We start from the raw sequence: 20,154 nt of genomic DNA, 5'->3' as shown, positions 1-20,154 counted from the left end.
TTGGCAAGGCCTGCAAAACGCCGGTTAAATTGCCCCCCAATTGCCTACCTTGGGGTGGCATCCGGAGCGCCGAGGACAGAGGATGCTCCGGTCCCTCCGCCTTTTCGCGGGAAGGTAGCGCCCGTCCCTGTCCCCGAACCGCCTTTCCCTGAACTCCTTTCTCCGCCGAGGTGGTTCGGAAAGGCGAAGGACCTCTCCTCCCTTCGCATCTGTAACCGACCGGAGGGAAGAGGGGTCTTGTCTGATGGACCCTTTTCAAGGAGGACCGGGGGCTCCCCGCTTCGAGCGGCTCGGGTGCCCTGTAAGGAGCGGGGTTTGCATCGGGAGACAATGCCGGGGGCGAAATCAAAAAACAGGGGGCGAAACCGAATGATCTCTTCCGCTTCTTTTGGTATTATTGGGTGGGTGGGGGTGGGGGGAATCTGGCTCACGGATCGCGAATTGCATAGAATAGAATGGGCGGAGTGGGATCTAACCCCTCCACCCACCCCCGCCTGCCTTCTCCTCCCGTGTCTCTGATAGGGAGAGGAGGAACCCGGCGGAGACGGACCTTTTGTGCCTGCGAGGGAAAAAGGGGAGGAGGGTAAAGAATGAGGATTGTGTTCTGGCGGAACCCCCTCCCCCCCCCCTTTTTCTTTTTCTCCCCTCCCTCCCCCCCTCCCTCCCTCTCTCTCATGCAAGGAAAGGCACAATCCCGTTCGCGTGCCATTAGCTCGCATTGAGCAATTGGCGCCCAGCCTCCCTCCCCACCTCCGTCGCAAACGCGTGGGCGTGGCAGGGAGAAGGCTGCCGCTGTACTGTATAGGGCGCTATTCCAGAGGCAGCGTTCCGATTTCGAAAGGGGAGGGGAGGGGGCGTAGCGGCTCAAGTCACGTGACTCGGAGCGCTCCGGGCGATATGAATGACTTTAGGGTTCAGAGTCCGACTGAGAGCTGTCAAGATGGCGTCCTCGTCGTCGTTTAGTAACGGCGGTGGCCGAGGGATTCTGGCGGCTGGACTCTTTCGCAACCACGTGGCCATCGTGACGGGCGGGGGCACCGGCATCGGCAAGGCTATCGCTGCTGAGCTGCTGCATCTCGGTGGGCAACGGAGGAGAGAGCCTAGCCTCTCTGGGAGCGGGCTGATTTCTCCTCCCCTGGGGGAAATGGGAGAGGTGGAAGGATGGAAGCTCCCTATGCCTGCGAGTCCTTCCTCCGTGTTATTGATTGTAGCTTTAGGACTTGGGCAAGAGTGACAGGATGTCTATGGAGATTCTCACTCATCTAGGGGTCATGGTTGTCCCAAAGGCAACTGGACTTTTCTTGATTTTTTTTTTTTTGTTTTTTTGGAAGACGTTTTGCTTCTCCTGCAAGAAGCTTCTTCAGCTCTGACTGAATGGTGGGGAATTCCATGAGAAGCCAAACGTCTTCAAAGAAAAACCAAAAAGTCCACTTGCCTCTTGAAAAACCACCTTTGAGACAACAAGAGTGACGGGAGAGGGTGCAGGTTCTCTCTCTTTAGAAGTTTGGTGTCTGGGACTGCTTTTCATAATAAGTTGTTACCTGCTGTGAAGTTACTAGAACAGGCCCAGGGATTTTCTTGGAAGGAAGGAAACGGGCTAGGAGGAAGAAAAAGTTGGATTTTCTTCAGATTGTTTGGGTGTCAGCTCCCAATAGCCCAACTATTGTTGTCACTGAGATTATGGGACATGATCATATATGAATGGTGTATAACTGAAGGAAATACTGTAGGCGATAAAGAAAATTCAAGAAAACAGATTGTGTAATGCTTTAGGATTCTGCTTCTCTTTTTCCCTCTTCACTTGCTCAGTCTATAAAACATTAAACAAGTTTAGATTTCTAGCTGTGTTAGTTTATGTTGTAACAGGACATAGTGATTATGTGACAGTTTTATCAAAAGCTGGCATTCTGCTCTATTTCTGTAAAATAAATGTAATTTTTATTTGGAAATTGTATGTGGACTCTTCTCAAATATACTTTTTTGCTATGTGCGAACTGGATCGGTGATTTAGTTGGAGTTTGGCTTTATGATGAGCATTACTTTCACAATATTCAAACTACTGACAGATGGATTAAGATAAAGCTCATGCATGCCCATCCTTCTGCTTAGTGGTTATTGACAGGTTTTTCCTGCATATCTAGCTCAACCTGGGGAGGGAATGTTTTTCTGGAAGCTGTGACTGATTTTTAGTCAAGCATCTATAAGATGATGGGAACTAAGCAATGCAATTTGTCAGATTCCTGGAGCAGATTTGTAACTATTAATGTTTTTCAGGAAAACAATAAAATAAAAAATTAATGCATAGGTGCTTATATTCCTCTTCCTCTTTTCTTTAAGAAGAAAAATATAGTAGGCTATTCACTGCAGTGTCCTGCTATAATTATGTAAAAACATTTTTTTATTAAACTCTTCTTTTACTAAATCAAAAACTAGTCCCCACCTCTGTAGTGCTTTCATTGCTTTGCTTCTGCTGTTTCATATCTTCTATGATTACAGGTAGTCCTCAACTTATAACAGTTCATTTAGTGACTGTTAAAAGTTACAACAGCACTGAATAAAGTGGCTTATGACCATTTTTCACAGTTACAATCTTTGCAGCATTCCCATGGTCACATGATCAAAATTCAGATGTTTGGCAACTGGCTTATATTTATGACTGTTACTGTGTCCCAAGGTCAGATGATCCCCTTTTGCGACCTGCCTAGCAAAGTCAATGGGAAAGCCAGACTCACTTAACAACCAGGTTACTAACTTAATAAGTTCAGTGATTCCCTTAACCACTGTGGCAAGAAAGTCGTAAAATGGGGCAAAACTAACTTAACAAATATCTCATTTAACAACAGAAATGTTGGGCTCAATTGGTTGTAAATTGAGGACTATCTGTACTTAGTTCTTGAAGCTGAATTGTGGCTCAAATTAATGTAATTAATGGATTTTTTTCTTTCCACTAGAATTAGTATAAGATCTTCTCACTCTTTACTGAAGTGCTGATATAAACATCTTTGAACATGTTCACCTCTAAAATATACACTTGGTCCTCTTTTTTTTTTTTTTTAATTGATTTATATGCCGCCCTTCTCTGGAGACTCAGGGCGGCTTACAATGCATTAAGCAATAGCCTTCATACTTTTGTATATTTATACAAAGTCAGTTTATTGCCCCCACAATCTGGGTCCTCATTTTACCTACCTTAGAAAGGATGGAAGGCTGAGTCAACCTTGAGCCTGGTGAGATTTGAACTTACAGTAATTGCAGACAGCTTGATGTTAATAACAGTGGTTTAGTCTGCTGCACCACCAGGCTCCTTCTTATTTATGGATACTTTTTCTGAGGCTGTATTCATGTGAAACAGTGAGCTATAAATTAGCTATTGATAATCGGCTCCATTAGTATATCAGATAATGAAATTAACTCCCAAGGAAGGCTTAAACTACTTCTATTGAGATTGGTTATATTATAAAATCTGGCAAGTCTGACTGTGCTGTAACTCTTTCCCCTTGTCATCCTCCAGTTAATTAGGGAGGTATCAATCTGAACTACTCCAAATATTGTCTGGATGTTCTGGATTTAAAAAAAACAATCAGTTCCTTTTACATAGGAATATCTGGTCAAGATCATCTTCCTTATTTTGAACACTGACATTTTAACTTAGTCTTATATGTAAAGCCAGAAAATTCCACAGTCACCTTTGGGAATATGGGTTTGTGTGTGTGTGTGTTTATTTGAACAAAATAAATTTACTGAAAAAGCAGATTGTGATCTCTAAAGCCTGGTTGGCATGATATATTAAGCTACAATATGTGATTAATGGGAATGCATACGTGACATCTCTCCCTTGATGTGCATGGTCCTTTAACCATGCTTGATATCTTGTCATCTGATTTAGGAATAGCTGTGATTTTAATTAGTATTAACTATTTTTTAAAAATAAACAATAATAGTGTCAAATTCCAGCTAGTACTAACTGAGTATAATGATTTGAATGTTATAACCATAGCAAAACATTGGCAAAGAACTGGATACTGGATAAAAGTGGGATAATGATAGGTGTTCTGTTAATTCTGTTGTGCAAAAAACTTCTGAAAATTAAACTATTGGATAATTGGCATTGAGTTGCAATGCATGTGATTTCCAGCTTGAAAATCACTGGGTTATACTTAATATCATATGAACACCGTTTAAACTCCAATGCTGATATTATTTGAGAAATATCCATGGGTTATACTAGGAAGTTGCAATTTGTTTTGCTTGGATTTCAATTCAAGGACGTGATAAAACTACAAAGTCATTTTTATTGAAGAGTGTATGTGTTTTAGCGGAATGAAATGTGCAGAAATGTATTAAAGAGTATCAAAGAAGCTGAGTTCACACACTTCAATTAACTCATCATTCAAATTAGTTGGTTTTGGCTTAGCCTATTACTTGAAGTAGGCATTATGGACCAGTTCAACAATGGATTTCAATAATCAAACCATTGAAGTTGTGGGTTTCCCATCTCTTGAAGTTTTTAAGAAGAATCTGGACAGCTAGTTTTGAGGATGGTTTAATTAGTTTTCCAGCTCATTGCAGAAAAAAGATCTAGATGATTTTTATAGATCCTTCCAATTCCTCAATTCTGTGATTTCTGTGATTCTGTAACTATAAAATGTAGTTAAGAAGAGTCGACTACTGTATGCAGTTTTTACTATATAATTTAGGATTCCCAACATGCTTTTGAAATGATTAGTATTAATTTATTAATGTAACATTAAAACGGATGGGGATTTGCTCTCCTTTCTCAAGAAATTTACTTATTTATCAAATTTGTATAGCTGCCCATTTCACAAAAGGCAATTCTGAGCACCATATAACAATGAAATAAAACAACAGATATAAAAACAACAGGTATTAAAATATACAAATCCACATTAAAAATAAAGACAAAGAGAATATTAAAAATGCGTACCTCAGAAAAGGAGTGATCTAAGCGTGTCTTTGGTTCTTGGGAGGCCCAGGCCTGATAAGATAAGCAGGTCTTGAGGAACTTCTGCAATATTAAAAAGGGATTGAGCTAATCTAATCTTGGGGGGAGGGGGAGGAGAATGCTTCATAAAAGTGGATGCCACAACTAAGAAGACACATCTCCTAGGAGTCACCAAATGTAGGTCTGGAACTGATGGTGTCCTTTATCACATGTCTCCTCTGCCAGATCTAATGGATGGGCTGATGTAACCAAGGAGAGACAGTTCCACAGATAGCCTTGTCCCACAGCAAAAAAAAAAAAAAAAGAAAGAAAAAGAAAAAAGAAAAAAAGACTAAACCTAAAACCAGCACATTGAGTTGATCTAGAAGCAAGAAAAAGCAGCTTGGGGAACAGAAGTATAACTTGTGCTGTTCTAGGAACACACATAACTGCTCATGCTGCTGCATTCTCTACCAGCTGAAGCTTCTGGATATTCTTTGAGGGTAGCCTCAAGTAGAGTGCATTGCAGTAGTCCAATCTGATGGTGACTAAGATATTAAATCACCACCAGGACCTGCTGAACCAGGAACAGATGCAACTGGCACACATACAAAGCTGTACAAAGGCTTCCTAGCCACAACTGCTATTTCCTCATCAGGCAAGAGTTGTGAGTCTAGGATGACTCCCAGCTTGCACATGGGGTCTGTCTGGGGCAGTGCAACTCTATCCAGCATCAAAGATGGCATAGTCTCGGAACCAGTGCCCCCCCCCCCCCAAATCCAGTGCCATTCAGTCTTGCCAAGGTTCAGCTGAAGTCTGTTCTCTATCCAGACCCTTTCAGTCTTCAAACACTGAACTAAGGCATTGATGGGATTCCCAGGGGTAGAGACATAAGTGGCAATGGATAAACTTACCATTGTTCAGATCTTAAAACACAAAATACTTTTAGATGACTCTTCTTTTATTTAAATTTCAGGGCATTCTGATAGCTTTTATCTGCACTATCTGTTAAATAATCAAGATAAATGTATTTCTCCAAAAGTAATACAATTTTGCTACAATATGTGTAAGCTTCTTCCACAAATAGTTGCTAATAGTTCTTGTTTCTAGGGGATAGTTTTCTGTTATTCATTTTATTTCTTTATACTGGTCAATGACTGAACTAAAGTACTCTCCCTCTCCCTCCCTCCCTCCCTCCTCCCCCCCTCTGTCCCCTCTCTCCCCCCTCCCCCCTTCGCCTTTAAGCCTTTAAGACAATATGTGGTTCTTTGGGTCAACAGGTTTTGCTGTTAACTTATTTGAAGTAATATATTAGTCAAATTCCACTATTGAGCTAGGACATTATTGAAAAGTCTTTGTTCAATCTATAAATGAAAATGCTATCTTATGAATGGAGACAAGAATAAAATTCCCTTATTCCATTCATAGGCCCTCAAAATACAGTATATTCTGGGGAAGTGAAGACTCTCTGAAGAAGATTTAGAGGGGAGCAAGTTCAGTCATGGGACAGAACCTTGGTTTATGGCAGGTTTAATTTCACTTGCATCAACAGACTTTGAAGGACAGACTAATGTGGTTTATTGTGGGAAAGCTAAAAATGGAAGGATTTAGCAAATGCAAGCCCTGTTTAAAGAAATCAAGGTTCCATTTCTTGTCCCATTTTCTCCAAACAGTATGTGTAAAGGACTTGAAGCTACTCATTTGGGTGGGGGTGGGGTTGGACTGCTTCTTGCTTTGATAAGCCTAGATTGACTTGCCTAGTTTCCAACTGATTGTTTGTGATGCCCTAAGAACTAGCCCTAATACTAGGAAGAGAATGCGTGCTGTTCATAAACTAAATATCAGATTAGAATAAGCACAATTTTCATGTTTTCTCTCTTTGTAGGTTTACAAGAACCAGTAATCTCTTGATAGGCCTGAAAGTGACACTGAAGGGATGATTAGCCCAGATTTAATATTTCAGCAAGAGATCTGGTTTAATCTTTTTACAACTTGTACTGATGTTGAAATGCTTCTCATTTTGTTTTATAGGTAGTAATGTAGTGATTGCCTCTCGTAAATTTGACAGATTAAAAGCTGCAGCGACAGAGTTAGCTGCTGAAATTCCCTCCACCAGTTCTGTCCAGGTGACTCCCATACAATGCAACATTCGCAAAGAAGAAGAGGTAAAAACGCAATAGTCTTCCATATTTGACTAGTGTATGGTTCACTGGGTTATTCTTTTTATTATTACAGTGGAAAAAATAATATTTTCATCTCAATATTGGAAGATTAAACCACAAAAAAGTGATATAAATATGAGTTCCTTTGCTGGAGATGGCAAATGTTGTTGTTTCCAGTTGTTTTTACATCAGTTAGGAGTCAGTCAGCTATATTATACAATTTTAAATAATTGTAATTTTAAATGTAGGAATAGGAGTAGGCATTCCGTGCTTTGTAAACTCTTAAAATAGTTTACATTTATTAATATTTTTTTTTTATTCTGTGTGCTTTCTTGGTAACATCCATCTTTAACAATTTGGAAAATATCAAAAGACATCATGTTGAGGATCCCTGCTTTAGATGAAGTTCCATTTACTGAGATGGAAATGGAATTATAATTTGGCAATTGCTTTGATTTTAGAAAAGGAAAAAACATTCTGGTTCAATGCTATAGTATTTTGTAGCATTTGTATTGCCGGTACAGGTAGTCCTTGACTTATAACGATTTATTTAGTGACCATTCGAAGTTACAGCAACATTGAAAAAAGTGACATGATTATTTTTCACACTTATGACCATTGCAGCATCCCTGTGATCAAAATTTAGACCCTTGGCAACTGACTCATATTTATGATGGCTGCGGTATCCCAGGGTCATGTGATCACTTTTCCAACTTTCTGACAAGCAAAGTCAATTGGGAAGCCAGATTCATTTAAGAACCATGTTATTAAGTTAACAATTGGAATAATTCACTTTACAACTGTGGCAAGAATGGTCGTAAAATGGGGTAAAACTCACTTAACAACTGTCTCCTTTAGCAATAGAAATTTTGGGCTCAATTTTGGTTGTAAGTCAAGGACTACCTGTATATGCAAGCAATATTGAATTATATTAGTAAGTAATCTGCCTCAGTATAAGGCTTTTGTTTAGGCTTCATCTCCAACCATATGCTGTTTTCAGCTATACTACACAATTTTAAATATATGTTGTGAGCTCTAGCCTGAACTTCCTGTCTAGTGCATGACAGAACTGTTAAATAAACCAATTGGCTGGAAAGACAAAAAGGTAATTGATCCTAATTTAGGCCAAAGTGTATCCTAAAGAGTGAAACAGAAAGTGAGCTATCAAATGTACAAAACCCCAAACCAGAATCTATTGAGTCAAGAATCAATTCCAGCAAAGAAGGATACATTAAAAATGGATTTTTAAAATGATAGTTTAAATAGATTCATATACCATATTATAACACATTTTGATCTGTGTGGTTTAACATCTTGTGGCGTTATTGGCAAATAATAGTTAAACAAATTATGGTTTAGCACAATATCAGAATTCACTTTTATATAGGAACACGTTAATACTTAGTTTAACTATGATTTTCTAAATTAGTGCTATCTGCTAGGTTGTATGCTATGATATAACGATCTCAGATCTTTACATAGGATGCTACCGGTAACTCAAATCACTGTTTCTAAGGGGCACAAAACCTGAGATAGCAGTACGTTGCAAGTTGAATGCACTTTATCAGAAAAATTTGGCCTGTGTTTCCCTTTGGTGACAGAATCAGAAAAGGGGGCCTTTTCTTCCTGAATATGTGGCTACTAAGATGTCTCCCTCAAGGAACTAAGATAATATTATCACTCTGAAAGGGATCAATGCCCTTTTTTTTAAATTCTTTTTTATACAGCTTAAAATACCTTATTTTTCATATGTCTACATCTGTCAGCAGCTTTGTTTCTCTGTGTAATCTGTTACAGCAGATTCAAATAAACCACCTAGGGGAAAACTTGTTGAATGCTGAGTTTTAATCTCTATCCGCTAGGGCATCCTTGCTTTCTAATAAAGCTTTCCCATCATTGTGCTATAAATAATTCTGCTCTGTTTGGCACACAGCTTCTAAGTACAGCACTGGCTGCCAGCTTTCTTTTGTTAAGAGCTGTGACTTTTAGCGCAATAGCTCTATATCAAGTACATTGCTACATATATAAATTGTTGTATTTTAACTGTATTTTATGTATTTTATGTTGTATTTTAACTTGATCATCTTTCCCAGGAAAGGGAACATCATGTTACCAGATGTCATGTGGAAACATAATTTGCTTTGTAGAGGCTTGTTCTGAAATACGCCTCTGAAATGACAGGAACAATGGTTATTAAACCACTGCCATTCGATCCCTTTCAAAGAGCGGCTAAAGTCATAGATCTCTTGATCAACTTTCTGTCATTGGTAGCCAGGCAGATACAGTGAAAACACATTTTGCAGGATTATGATATATGATAAGGACCTTTTGACTACAATTTTTATTGCTTGCTTGCTTGTTTGTTTGTTTGTTTGTATTCTGCCTTTTTTCTTTTTTACAAATAATTCAGGGCGGTGAGCATATCCAACACATCTTCCTCCTATTGTAACCACAATAACAGTCATGTGAGGTGTGTTCGGCTGAGAAGAGTGACTGACCCAAAGTCACCCAGCTGGCTTTCATGGCTAAGATGGGACTATAACATTATATAATAACTATATAACATAATAACTACAGTATATGAGTTTTCTAAGTAATAATACTCTTCTTTTCTTCTTTATAAATTACGTTTAAGAGTAAACTCTCAATAAACTTGTACAAATCCTTCTGCAGGCATATTGCAACCAAATCACAACAGAAATTTTGTCATTGTGATGAAATCTTCGGTTGTTGTGGAATTCCCTTGTTATAGAATATTCTAGGTGATATTTTTAACTGCCATATCGTGATTTCTAACAGTACTGAAAACTATTTTGCGGAAAGGATTTTCTATTAAAGAAACACCACACTTATTTAAGTTTATAGACAAAAACTCTATTTGACCTTAAACAAAAGGCCAAGTACTGATTTTAATCCTGTACAGAAATCTGCAAATGGAACATCAATCTTACCACTATGCTTTATTTTTTCCTTGTAGGTAGAGGCACTGGTGAAGGCAACATTAGATCTTCACGGTAGGATAGATTTTTTGGTCAACAATGGAGGAGGGCAGTTTCCTAGCCCATCTGAACTAATAAGCGCAAAAGGCTGGCATGCTGTTATTGAAACCAACTTGACTGGAACTTTCTATTGCTGTAAAGCAGGTGATTGCTTACTATAACTTGAAGTTTTGTTCATAAAGCCATTTGAAGCACGATTACTTTGCATTTCACATTTTCATGCCTTGACATTTTTTATATTTAGCCTTAAATATTTGCAATTACGGTTTATTGTGACATATGAATCAGTGGTGAAATTCAGCCGGTTCTATCTGGCTTGGGAGAACCGGTAGCGCCGGCAGTGGGAGGCTCCACCCACTCGCCCAGATGTCATCACATCCTGTTTCTGAGCCTCTACACATGCGCAGAAGGCTCTGCGCATGCGTGGAGGAGGCACGCGCGCTCACATTTGCAAACCAGTAGCGAAGGTAAATGAATTTCACCCCTGATATGAATTCAGCAAGCACACTCCTGCAAATGAATAAGAGATTTATCCATAGGTCTGCAAGGAAACAAATATTTTCTGGTCACATTCTTGTTAACTGGTATATATTTGGCTGTTGCAATGTAATTATGGTTAAAAGAATGGTTGAAAGTGATGTATAATGATAAACCTAACTATGTAGCGATTAGCATGTTTTGCCAATTATGTTAGGTTAAATTATAACACAACAGTTATTCAGACTGCATCTCTGACAGAGAATAGTTGGTTTTAATTATAAGTCAAAGAAGACATTTAATAAGAATTTGAACTGCTTTGATGATTAGATCAGAAATACTAAAATCTATTCCTTACAGTTTGTTTGTTTGTTCAGAATATTGGTGTTTTGTTATCTGCATTTAGATTTTATAAATGTGTAAATTTGAATAACTCACCAAAATACTTATTGGTATTAATAATACTGGAATATAATTGTTTCACTTTATTTGGAGTGACTCAATGCTAGAGTGCCTGCTATGGATAGTGGTGATTGCCTAGGCAGTGACTGACATTTCCAGGTAAAACTGGAAATCATCAAGTGACGCTGCCAACTGAGATAGTAGCACTCTGACCTGCATGTTCTCTGCAGTTGTCATTATCTTTGTTTTCTTGATGTTAAGGTGCAGTCCAAATTTTCACTTTCACCTTTGACTGTCAGGATTAGCCTCTCTAGATCCTACTTGTTTTCCATGAACAATGTTATATTGTCTGTGTATTGGAGGTTGTTGATATTCCTACCACCAATTTTAACGCCAGTGATAGATTCCTTCAAATGTGCATTTGTCATAACTATTTCTGTGTACATGTTGAATAGTATAGGTGACAGGATGCAACCTTGCCAATTGCCTTTTCCGATTCTGAACTATTTTTAATGTCTCCATATACAGCCAGTCCAATGAAGTTCATTATGCCAAGTATATCATTGTTGAGCCTATTCATTTTGTCCTTAACAATGTTTAGCTTTCCTAAGTATAAGCCATTGACATTCCATATTCCTGATCTGAAGATCTTTGAACAGCAGAAAGATCTCTTTTCTCTAGAATCTGTGTCATTGGCGGGGGGGGGGGGGAGGCATTAGGATTTACCCCATCTATGCCATGGATGCTCTTGCTACTAGGATACTCTCTTTGCTCTTCCCCTGTAGCTTTATTGGTATCTCCCAGCCAGGGAGAATCACTGCTCGGTACCATATCTTCCGCATCTTTGCGTCAATCCATATTTTTTTTTGGTGGGAAGAATTGGAATAGATCTTTCTCCAAGCCACAGCCGTGTTGGCTGGTATAGTAGGCTTACACTATTCACCCTCCATCCTCCCCACCACCACGGTGAGGTAGGTTTGGGCTTTGGGGTGTGTGTGACAGAGTGGATTTATATGTTTTCAGTAATGTGGGGAATGAACCTCCATTCATAGTTACTTGTGCCCTCTGGCAAATATCTGGATTTAATGTCATTGCTATCTTGTATATTACACAACCCCCCATATTGATACACTTAGCTATAGAGGTTGTGTGTGTGGGGGGGGGGGATTAACTCAAAGAGAGATTGCATTCTGTACAGATTCTGAAAATGTAAATAAAAATGTCACAATATTAATTACTGCTCTCCCCCCCCCTCCTTGTTTCCATATAGTGTACAATGCTTGGATGCGGGATCACGGAGGTGCCATTGTCAATATTGTGGCTAATATGTGGAAAGGGATGCCTGGCTTATCGTAAGCTGTTACTAATATCCAAATGCATTCTTGTTGTTAACTTAAGTCTAAGTAAATGTATTTATTTTAATTTACTTATTCAATTCATTTGCCTCCTATCTTGCGGTTCAGGCAATTCTGAGCAGACACTTATTTATAGACACAGAGACACTTCCCTGCTTCTTGCAATATTGTTTTGCAGCTTGAAATTAATAGGCAGGGAAGGTTGAAGCCTCTGTTCCTTAGCTGGCTCCCTTTTTATCAGTATTGTACTGTGTTCTCCCTATTTTTTTTTAATGGCCTTGTTTTTGCAAAGCCCAGGTACTATATAGATTTCCAATGCAGAAATCAGAATATCAGAAAGTTTTGAAGAAATTAACATCTGCTACATTGGTGGATTAGGAAGAACAGAAGTAGCTAGGCCAAAAATTCAGGAGGGCCATGTGTATCTTAGAGGTTGGAGATTGCCAACTCTGGACTTTACAGATCAAGTCAGGAGTTGGCAGTCTTCAGATCCTGAGTGACCAGAATTTTAAGGGCATCAACATTATCTGGAACAATGGCTGGTTCTAAATCCATTGTTTCTTGGTATATTTCCACAGATATCATAGGAATCTTTGAGAATTGTGGACTTTTGCCTATCTTTATGATCCTCAAACTTGGATCCCAGAAATAGTTCACAGCAACTGCTTGCAAAAGCATGGTTTGTTAGAGAATACTCACTCATGAAGAAAAAATGTTAATTGACTTATATATTTGACTTATGTCCACAATTGAGCCCAAAATTTCTCATGTTAAGCAAGATATAAGGATATCTGCAAGAGGACCTAAAGGCCCTGGGAATGGACATTAACAACTGGGAAACCTTAACCTCTGATCTTCAGCTTGGACGCTAAAGACACAGCATGGCCTTCTCCAATTCGAAGAGACCCTTGTTCGGCAGGCTGAGGCAAAGAGGCAGTCCTGGAACCAGCGAAATCTGGGGGCTGGGCAGGGGACAGAATGTATGTTCCCCTCAGTGTGGAAGGGATTGCCACTCTCGCATTGGCCTTTTTAGTCACACCAGATGCTGTTTTAGGAACTTTTTCCAGAGCACAATACCATAGTCTCTTGAGACTGAAGGATGCAATGAATGAAGCAAGATAATTGTTAAGTGAGTTTTGTCTCATTTTACGACTTTTCTTGCCACAATTCTTAGTGAATCATTTCAGTGGTTAATTAGTAACACAGTTAAATGAATCTGGCTTCTCCATGGACTTTGCTTGTCAGAAGATCACAAAACATGATCCCATGACCCTGGGACACTGCAAGATATGAACCAGTTGCCAAGTGCCTGAATTTTGATCATGTGACCATGGGGGTGCTGCAATGGTTGTAAATGTGAAAAACCGTCATAAGTCACTTTTTTCAGGGCCATTGTAACTTTGAATGGTCACTAAATGAATGTTTGTAAGTCAAGGACTATCTGTAATGGGGCTAAATCATGCTCACAATGAAACCACATCATGGAGTAACATGATATTTGAACCTTCTTATCAACCAGTTGAAATACTATTTGTCTTTGCATAGACTTGTCTGCTGGGACTGTGTTCATGGAATTCTGATTATGAAATTGCTGCAAGCTTCCTGATTGCAGAACATTAACATGCACACAGGTGCACACAGATATTTTTTGCCTTGGAAGAGTTTCATGTAATTACAATTTGAAAGAGAGAGAACATTTTGTTGGCCTCTAACTCCGTCCTGAGAACAATCCTAGCTGTAAGAGAAAGTTATGCCTGATATCCCCTAAAATCTCAGAATTCTTAGAGATACTTGTATTTCAAAGATCCGTAAGGGTAAACAAGCAATTTTATTATAGCTGGGGATACAGATTGGGTGCTATTTGTAAAATCTGTGCTTATACAGATAAGTTAGACTGGAATAACTAAACGGTGGGATTTTCAACCATCCTGACTCTGGCTAGCTAAACTATGAGTGGAAATTGATCACTATTTCTGACAACTGCCCCATGGCACCAAAATTACTTGGAGGAGGAGAGCTTCTTGAACTCTAAACCCCACTTAAAGATAGCAGAGTATAGTTATAGGCATTTCATAATCACAACATCTAATTTCAGAATGGTCTAACTTAATCTGTGGAAGGAAATTAAGTCTGCCTCTTCTTTTGCTTCCTTTGCAGGCACAGTGGAGCGGCAAGAGCTGCAGTTGATAACCTGACCAAAAGTTTAGCCATTGAGTGGGCATGCAATGGAGTGAGGATTAACTCAGTTGCCCCGGTAGGTTATGAAATAAGTGATTTAGACAACAGACTGGAAATAAATGCTCCAGCTGATGCTGACAATCTTATTTGCCTAATTTAATCTTGGATGGATGAGCTTTTTCATAGATCAGAAGATTTTGCTCCTAATACCGTATCTATTGAAACTGCTAAGATTTTTATATCTAAATCTTTAGCTATACCAAACACTGAGAAGGGGATTAGAGGCTGTAATCTACACTCAATGGAGTTTGTTTTTTGGGGGAAGAATCACAAATGAAGGCGGATATACGTGTCCCAGGATAATGTTGCAGGATCCAATCTGGGTCGGTCACCTGGACCAGAGGTTTTGTCTTTTGAGCTTTCGGACTCGTGCTGGAGCCCATCTTCAGGATCTCGGTGACCAACCCAGATTGAGGAAGAATGTTTACAGAAGTATTTTAATATTAACACTGGGGATGAAATTGCTCTTCAGATGTCTCTACAAAACAGGTAGATATCTTTGTGTTGCTTTATAAATGTAGTATGTGTAGTCATTCCATTTAGTAATTAATTAAATGTAATTACTACACGTACTACATTTATAAAAATAGAAACCCCAGAAGTTATAAGCTAAATGTGGGATGTGGCAAGAGCTGCCCCCTTGCTAGCAAAATTGCATAAAGTCCACGAAGTCGCCAAGAACGGAGCTTGAGTCGAATAGCACTTTACTTACAAGGATATCATTCTTCCTTTCCAATGCAGTTTGCTTGTTGGTTTATAAATCCAGGTCATTTATTTTCAGTACTGATATTCAGAGTTTATAGTGAATGTCAAAAGTGATTGGAGTTTTTATTGTTGTGAAAAACAATTACAAAATCTTAATGTTGAAACTGTCCTTTCTTTGCAGGGAGTTATATTTTCAGAAACTGCTGTTGCACATTACAAAGGTGGTGAAAATTTGTTTAAAAATAATATTAAGAGGATTCCTGCAAAGAGATTAGGACTTCCTGAAGAGGTATAGTACTATGTTGATGTAATTGTTATATTTTGAACTTCTGGGTTTTCAGGTGATTTTAAAAATTGGATTTTGTTCTCTTCATGTTATACATTTTTATTGCTAATATTCAGTGCAAACTGACTGTTATTATTAATTTGTGTTTTAGTTTATATAATACGCTTAATCTGAATTATTGACACAGTATACTAAACCAGAACTAAGCAAATTATGTGAACCTATTCAATTAGTAAATAAAATATTGATTTAATAGATTACCATTAAATACACATTTGGATATGAAGCTAACATTCCCATTCAAAATGTGACTAAGGTTCTACACCCTAAAAAACATGTATGTAAAAGATAGCAAAATAGTGCTGGCAGTACTATACTTGTCCTACACGTCACAATATCCAACTTCTTATGCTCACTTGCATCTACAGTATGTGTATGAATGTTTCAGATCTGTGTCACAATTTGCCTCGTCTGCAGAGAAAAAAACTGCATTATAAGTAAATTATAAATAAAAAAAATAAAAAAATAAAAAAAAAATAAGTGTTGCTCTATTCTCATCATTTCTTGAGCAGGTTCTCTCATTACACTAAGCTGTACTTCATCTTTTTGTGTTATGTGTGAGCACAGGTTTTGTGGATAACTCAAGGTTTGTGCCTTATCATAATATGAAAGCTGAGTCTGTCCACCAAACTACAGACAATATGTGAATCCAGCAACAAGAATAAGTGAAACCTGAATTGAACATCTGAAAGGCCCTGTGCTATAATGGTTAATAGTTATTTGTTTGTTTGTTTGTTTATTGACTCTTTGGTTAATATGTTTTTATTTATTGAATTTATGTGTCTCCCATCTTGTCTGGAGGCAACTAATGTAACAATGAATAATTCTATTTCCCTTTTAAGGTATCAGCTTTGGTGTGTTTTCTGCTTTCACCGGCTGCCTCCTTTATAACAGGAGAAACTGTGAAGGTTGATGGTGGACAAAGCCTATACACTTGCCTCTGGGACATTCCAGGTAAAACAATGCTTTAAAAATAGTGGTAAAATAATAACCTGACTGTTTTAGCAGACGGTGTCTGCTTTCCTTTTTTTTCTGATGTTTTTGCCCTGACATTAAAAATGAATTTATCTTTAGGACTTCTCCATCTTAATCAAATTCCGCTTCATTTAGGAGATTAGTCCAGAAATTATCGTATTGAACTTTCCAGATTACCGTATGTGCTTTTTTCTGTTAAAATCACTGACTCAAATGTTTTCACATTGCCTACTAAATGTTGAATTTGCCTATAAGGCTTCTATAAGCTTTAAACTCTCAATTCATACAGAAAGATAAACCAACATAATCTGGATTTTCTTTGAGCAAAGTTTTTCCTGGTGCATATAACTTTTAGGTTTCTTAGAGATATTCAAGTAATCATGTTACAAGATAGAATTTAATCATATGTTTACATGAAAGAGTTGGAAGTTTAACAATCTCTATTTAAATCCAAATTTCATTCTCCATCTTTGTGATCCCTAATTTGCCCCCGTAAAGCCAAGTTATTACTTTTTAATTTATTTTCTTTTCTGGTTAAACTCTGCTAATGAAAGGAATCTAAATTTACTTAGATTGGAATTGTAAGTGCTATAGGATCACAAGAGCTGTTTCCCCTTTGTATGATTGACTTGTTAAATTCACCCATCCATCCATCCTTCCATCCAATTTCTGTAGCTGTCCACCTCTGTCAAATACTCTACCTGGCCTAGATTATTGTGATGCAAGTTTGCTTCTTGAAATTTTACATTACTTTTCATTTATTTCCTAATGTTAATAATTATTTAATCTCTCACCTTTCACATCTCTGATTTAGTTCTGGGTACATCTACTTTCTACAACAATTAGTCTCAACTCCCCTGGTAATGTCATTCCACCATTGTTGGAATTTTCTTTTGATTTTCCCTCCAAGAGAGCTTTCATGTAATTGGTTTAATTTAGGAATCAGCAATTATTTGGTTTGTGTTACAGCCACTTACGTATTTCTATTTAATTTTGGGGTGAGCGGAGGACCCATTTCCCTCATGTGAAACAAGTTAAGGATGTGTGCAAATTGTCTCCGTTAAGGCATTTTCTTAATTTTGAATACTATCATATCTGTCATGTAACTTACAGCTTGGCTTCACATATTGTGTGAAGTCCTGGTTTGCTTAATTTTGGTTGGCTAAATAAACACAGTACGCTAAGCTGCCAACCTCAGTGATTGCGGTCAAACAACCCTCTTTTTTAAAGCAAAAATTACTAGAATTTATTGTGGATTAAAATACAAATACAAACAAAAATTGAGAAAGTTTAAAAAGAAGAAAGAGAAAGTGCAAGAGAAGATGAAGAGGAAAGAAAAAAACTAAGGACTTCTCTCTACTTCCCACTTTCAGTGCAGTAGAATACAAACAAAAAAAAAACCTCAATCTTTTGTATTACAATTCTAAATATTTCAAGCCATTTCTCTAACAACAAAATCACTCTAATAACCAAAATCTACAATTAGATATTTTCTCAGTTTTGATTTAAAAAAATCTAGAAGTAGTTTCCAAGTAGAAACAAAAATAGTTAATTCTTCTATTTAATAAAAGTAATCAATTTTGCCATGTTTACCAATTCCATCACCTTCATGGTTAATTCTTCAGTTGTGGGAATTAGTGTATCTTTCCATCTTTGCCTGCTGCTATTAACATATGTAGTAATAGCAATAGCACTTAGATTTATATACTGCTTCACAGTGTTTTACAGCCTTTTCTAAGTGGTTTACAGAGTCAGCATATTGCCCCCAACAATCTGAGTCCTCATTTTACCACCCTCAGAAGGATGGAAGACTGAGTATAAAGTTCCAAATTTTCTGTCAAAATCTTTATCCTTCAAATCTAAGAGGAAAATTCTGGATTCATTTTAATATTTATTTGAAGAATATTCTGAATTAGGGAAATCTGATTCCAATATTTTTTGCTTTATCACCAAACCATCAGAGATGATAAAAAGTTCCCTTGACAATTACATTTCCAGCATATGTTTGAAGTTCCTTTATACATCTTTGACAATTACTCTGGGGTTAAGACTCAAACAACATTCTTAATTGAAACTTAGCAAACAGGATTTTGAATGTAGCCAAATGCCTGAACTCTTTATTCTTCATTGAGAAGAAAATGACTATTACAATATTCTGAAATATTAAATATATTCATTTTTCTGTTTTTGAGATTATATAAAAGTAACTCTAACTCATTTTGTTTTAAGTGTTTTTCTTTGGGAAAAAAATCTTTGAAATTTAAATCAATAGCATTAGTTTTGCTTTCTGAGGCAACTTTCTCTTTTCTCCTAGATCATGACAGATGGCCCCCAGCACCAGATGGACATAATGCCAAAGCACTCAGAAGCATGCTTTCAGGAAAACCTAAATCAAAACTATAATTCAAAGAAATGGGTTTTGTTCCCATTTCATTAGAAAAAAGGTATTTTTCAGTAATTAACTGTAATTCTAAAAAACTGTGCCTTAGAATAAAAACACCTTTATAATTAAGTGTTAATGAACCTTTAGAACATTCACTAAACATAATTATATGGAACCATATTATATTAAGTTACGTTATTGAACAAATTCATTGCCTGGTAAATATTATTCGGTAAACTGAAAATCTTGTAACTGTTCTGTAAATTTTTGCATCATGTTAGTGTATTGCCTCTGTGATCCATGAATATTCTCTCAAGAAAGTGAAATGGCTGTTTGTTAAAGCATGGTAAATTAAATTCCTGTTACACAAGATTGTTGAAGAAAGTGAAACATCCATTGCTCACCTGTATCGTATTCAGAGCCCTATAAATTAAAATGTGAGATTTTGGCCTTATGTTTTTTCAATAGAATGACAGAATCTTGTGCAAGATCCCGTCTGATTTGGCACTCTCACATTATGGATGGGAAGATGCTGAAATAACTACAGCTGGAATATGACAGTTTGTTTTCCTGGACACTTTAATGGTTTTGTATTAATAACTCTTGCCATAATAATGAAAGTTAGAATGGCTAACGTTTCAACATAAAGAAAGGTAGTTTATACCTATGTTTCATAGTTGCCTTTCAGCCATGAACAGGGTGAACCCTAATTGCATGCTATATATACTCTGTCAGACAGAGGGTGATGGGCAGTTAAGAACTTTGACTGATTGATAAATAAAAATAAATAAATACTTGTATCTATGCATATATGTCCTGGACACAGTATTGGAGACTTTGATGTAACGTTATCTCACACCATCGGTAAGAAACTGAAGTATAGACATTTTGCTTTATCTTTTCAACACTTGAATAGCTGCCAGCTGGATTCAAACTCCCATTTTTGAGTCAGATTGCTGAGCTAAAACCTTTCTGATTGGTCTGGAGAAGATACATCAAAAGATCATATAATGTGACTTTGAATTTATGGGCTTATACTTCAAAACGTATAAATATCCATATTTATTTGTGTTATTTGAGAAGATGGTGTGGTGGTGTAGGTCAGTATTGGATTATTTTAGATCCACTCTCAGTGATGAAGATCATTGGAGGACACTCTTTGTAAGACAC

The 20,154-nt window shown here is 37.5% G+C and overlaps 1 protein-coding gene across 2 annotated transcripts; it reads left to right on the top strand.

Annotated features, from left to right (window-relative positions):
• Nucleotides 1–894: 894 nt before the first annotated feature.
• Nucleotides 895–19,786, top strand: LOC139327310 (peroxisomal trans-2-enoyl-CoA reductase-like). Of its 2 annotated transcripts, XM_070957112.1 has the most exons (9): nucleotides 895–1,079; nucleotides 6,974–7,107; nucleotides 10,082–10,247; nucleotides 12,253–12,334; nucleotides 14,495–14,591; nucleotides 15,462–15,569; nucleotides 16,469–16,580; nucleotides 18,916–19,045; nucleotides 19,453–19,786. In XM_070957112.1, exons 1-8 carry the CDS (start codon nucleotides 902–904, stop codon nucleotides 19,002–19,004), a joined length of 966 nt encoding a protein of 321 aa, XP_070813213.1. In that variant the 5' UTR covers nucleotides 895–901; the 3' UTR covers nucleotides 19,005–19,045; nucleotides 19,453–19,786. The 2 variants fall into 2 exon arrangements, with proteins under 2 accessions (XP_070813213.1, XP_070813212.1); XM_070957111.1 differs by lacking the exon at nucleotides 19,453–19,786 and having other exon boundaries at nucleotides 18,916–19,434.
• Nucleotides 19,787–20,154: the final 368 nt, after the last annotated feature.

This window comes from Pituophis catenifer, unplaced genomic scaffold (genome assembly GCF_029215685.1).
Source record: "Pituophis catenifer annectens isolate HBS135680 unplaced genomic scaffold, rPitCat1.0.hap2 SCAF_1, whole genome shotgun sequence".
NCBI classification, from domain to species: domain Eukaryota; kingdom Metazoa; phylum Chordata; class Lepidosauria; order Squamata; family Colubridae; genus Pituophis; species Pituophis catenifer.
Note: the sequence above shows the minus strand (reverse complement) of the source record. Positions and strands in the feature narration are given on the sequence as shown.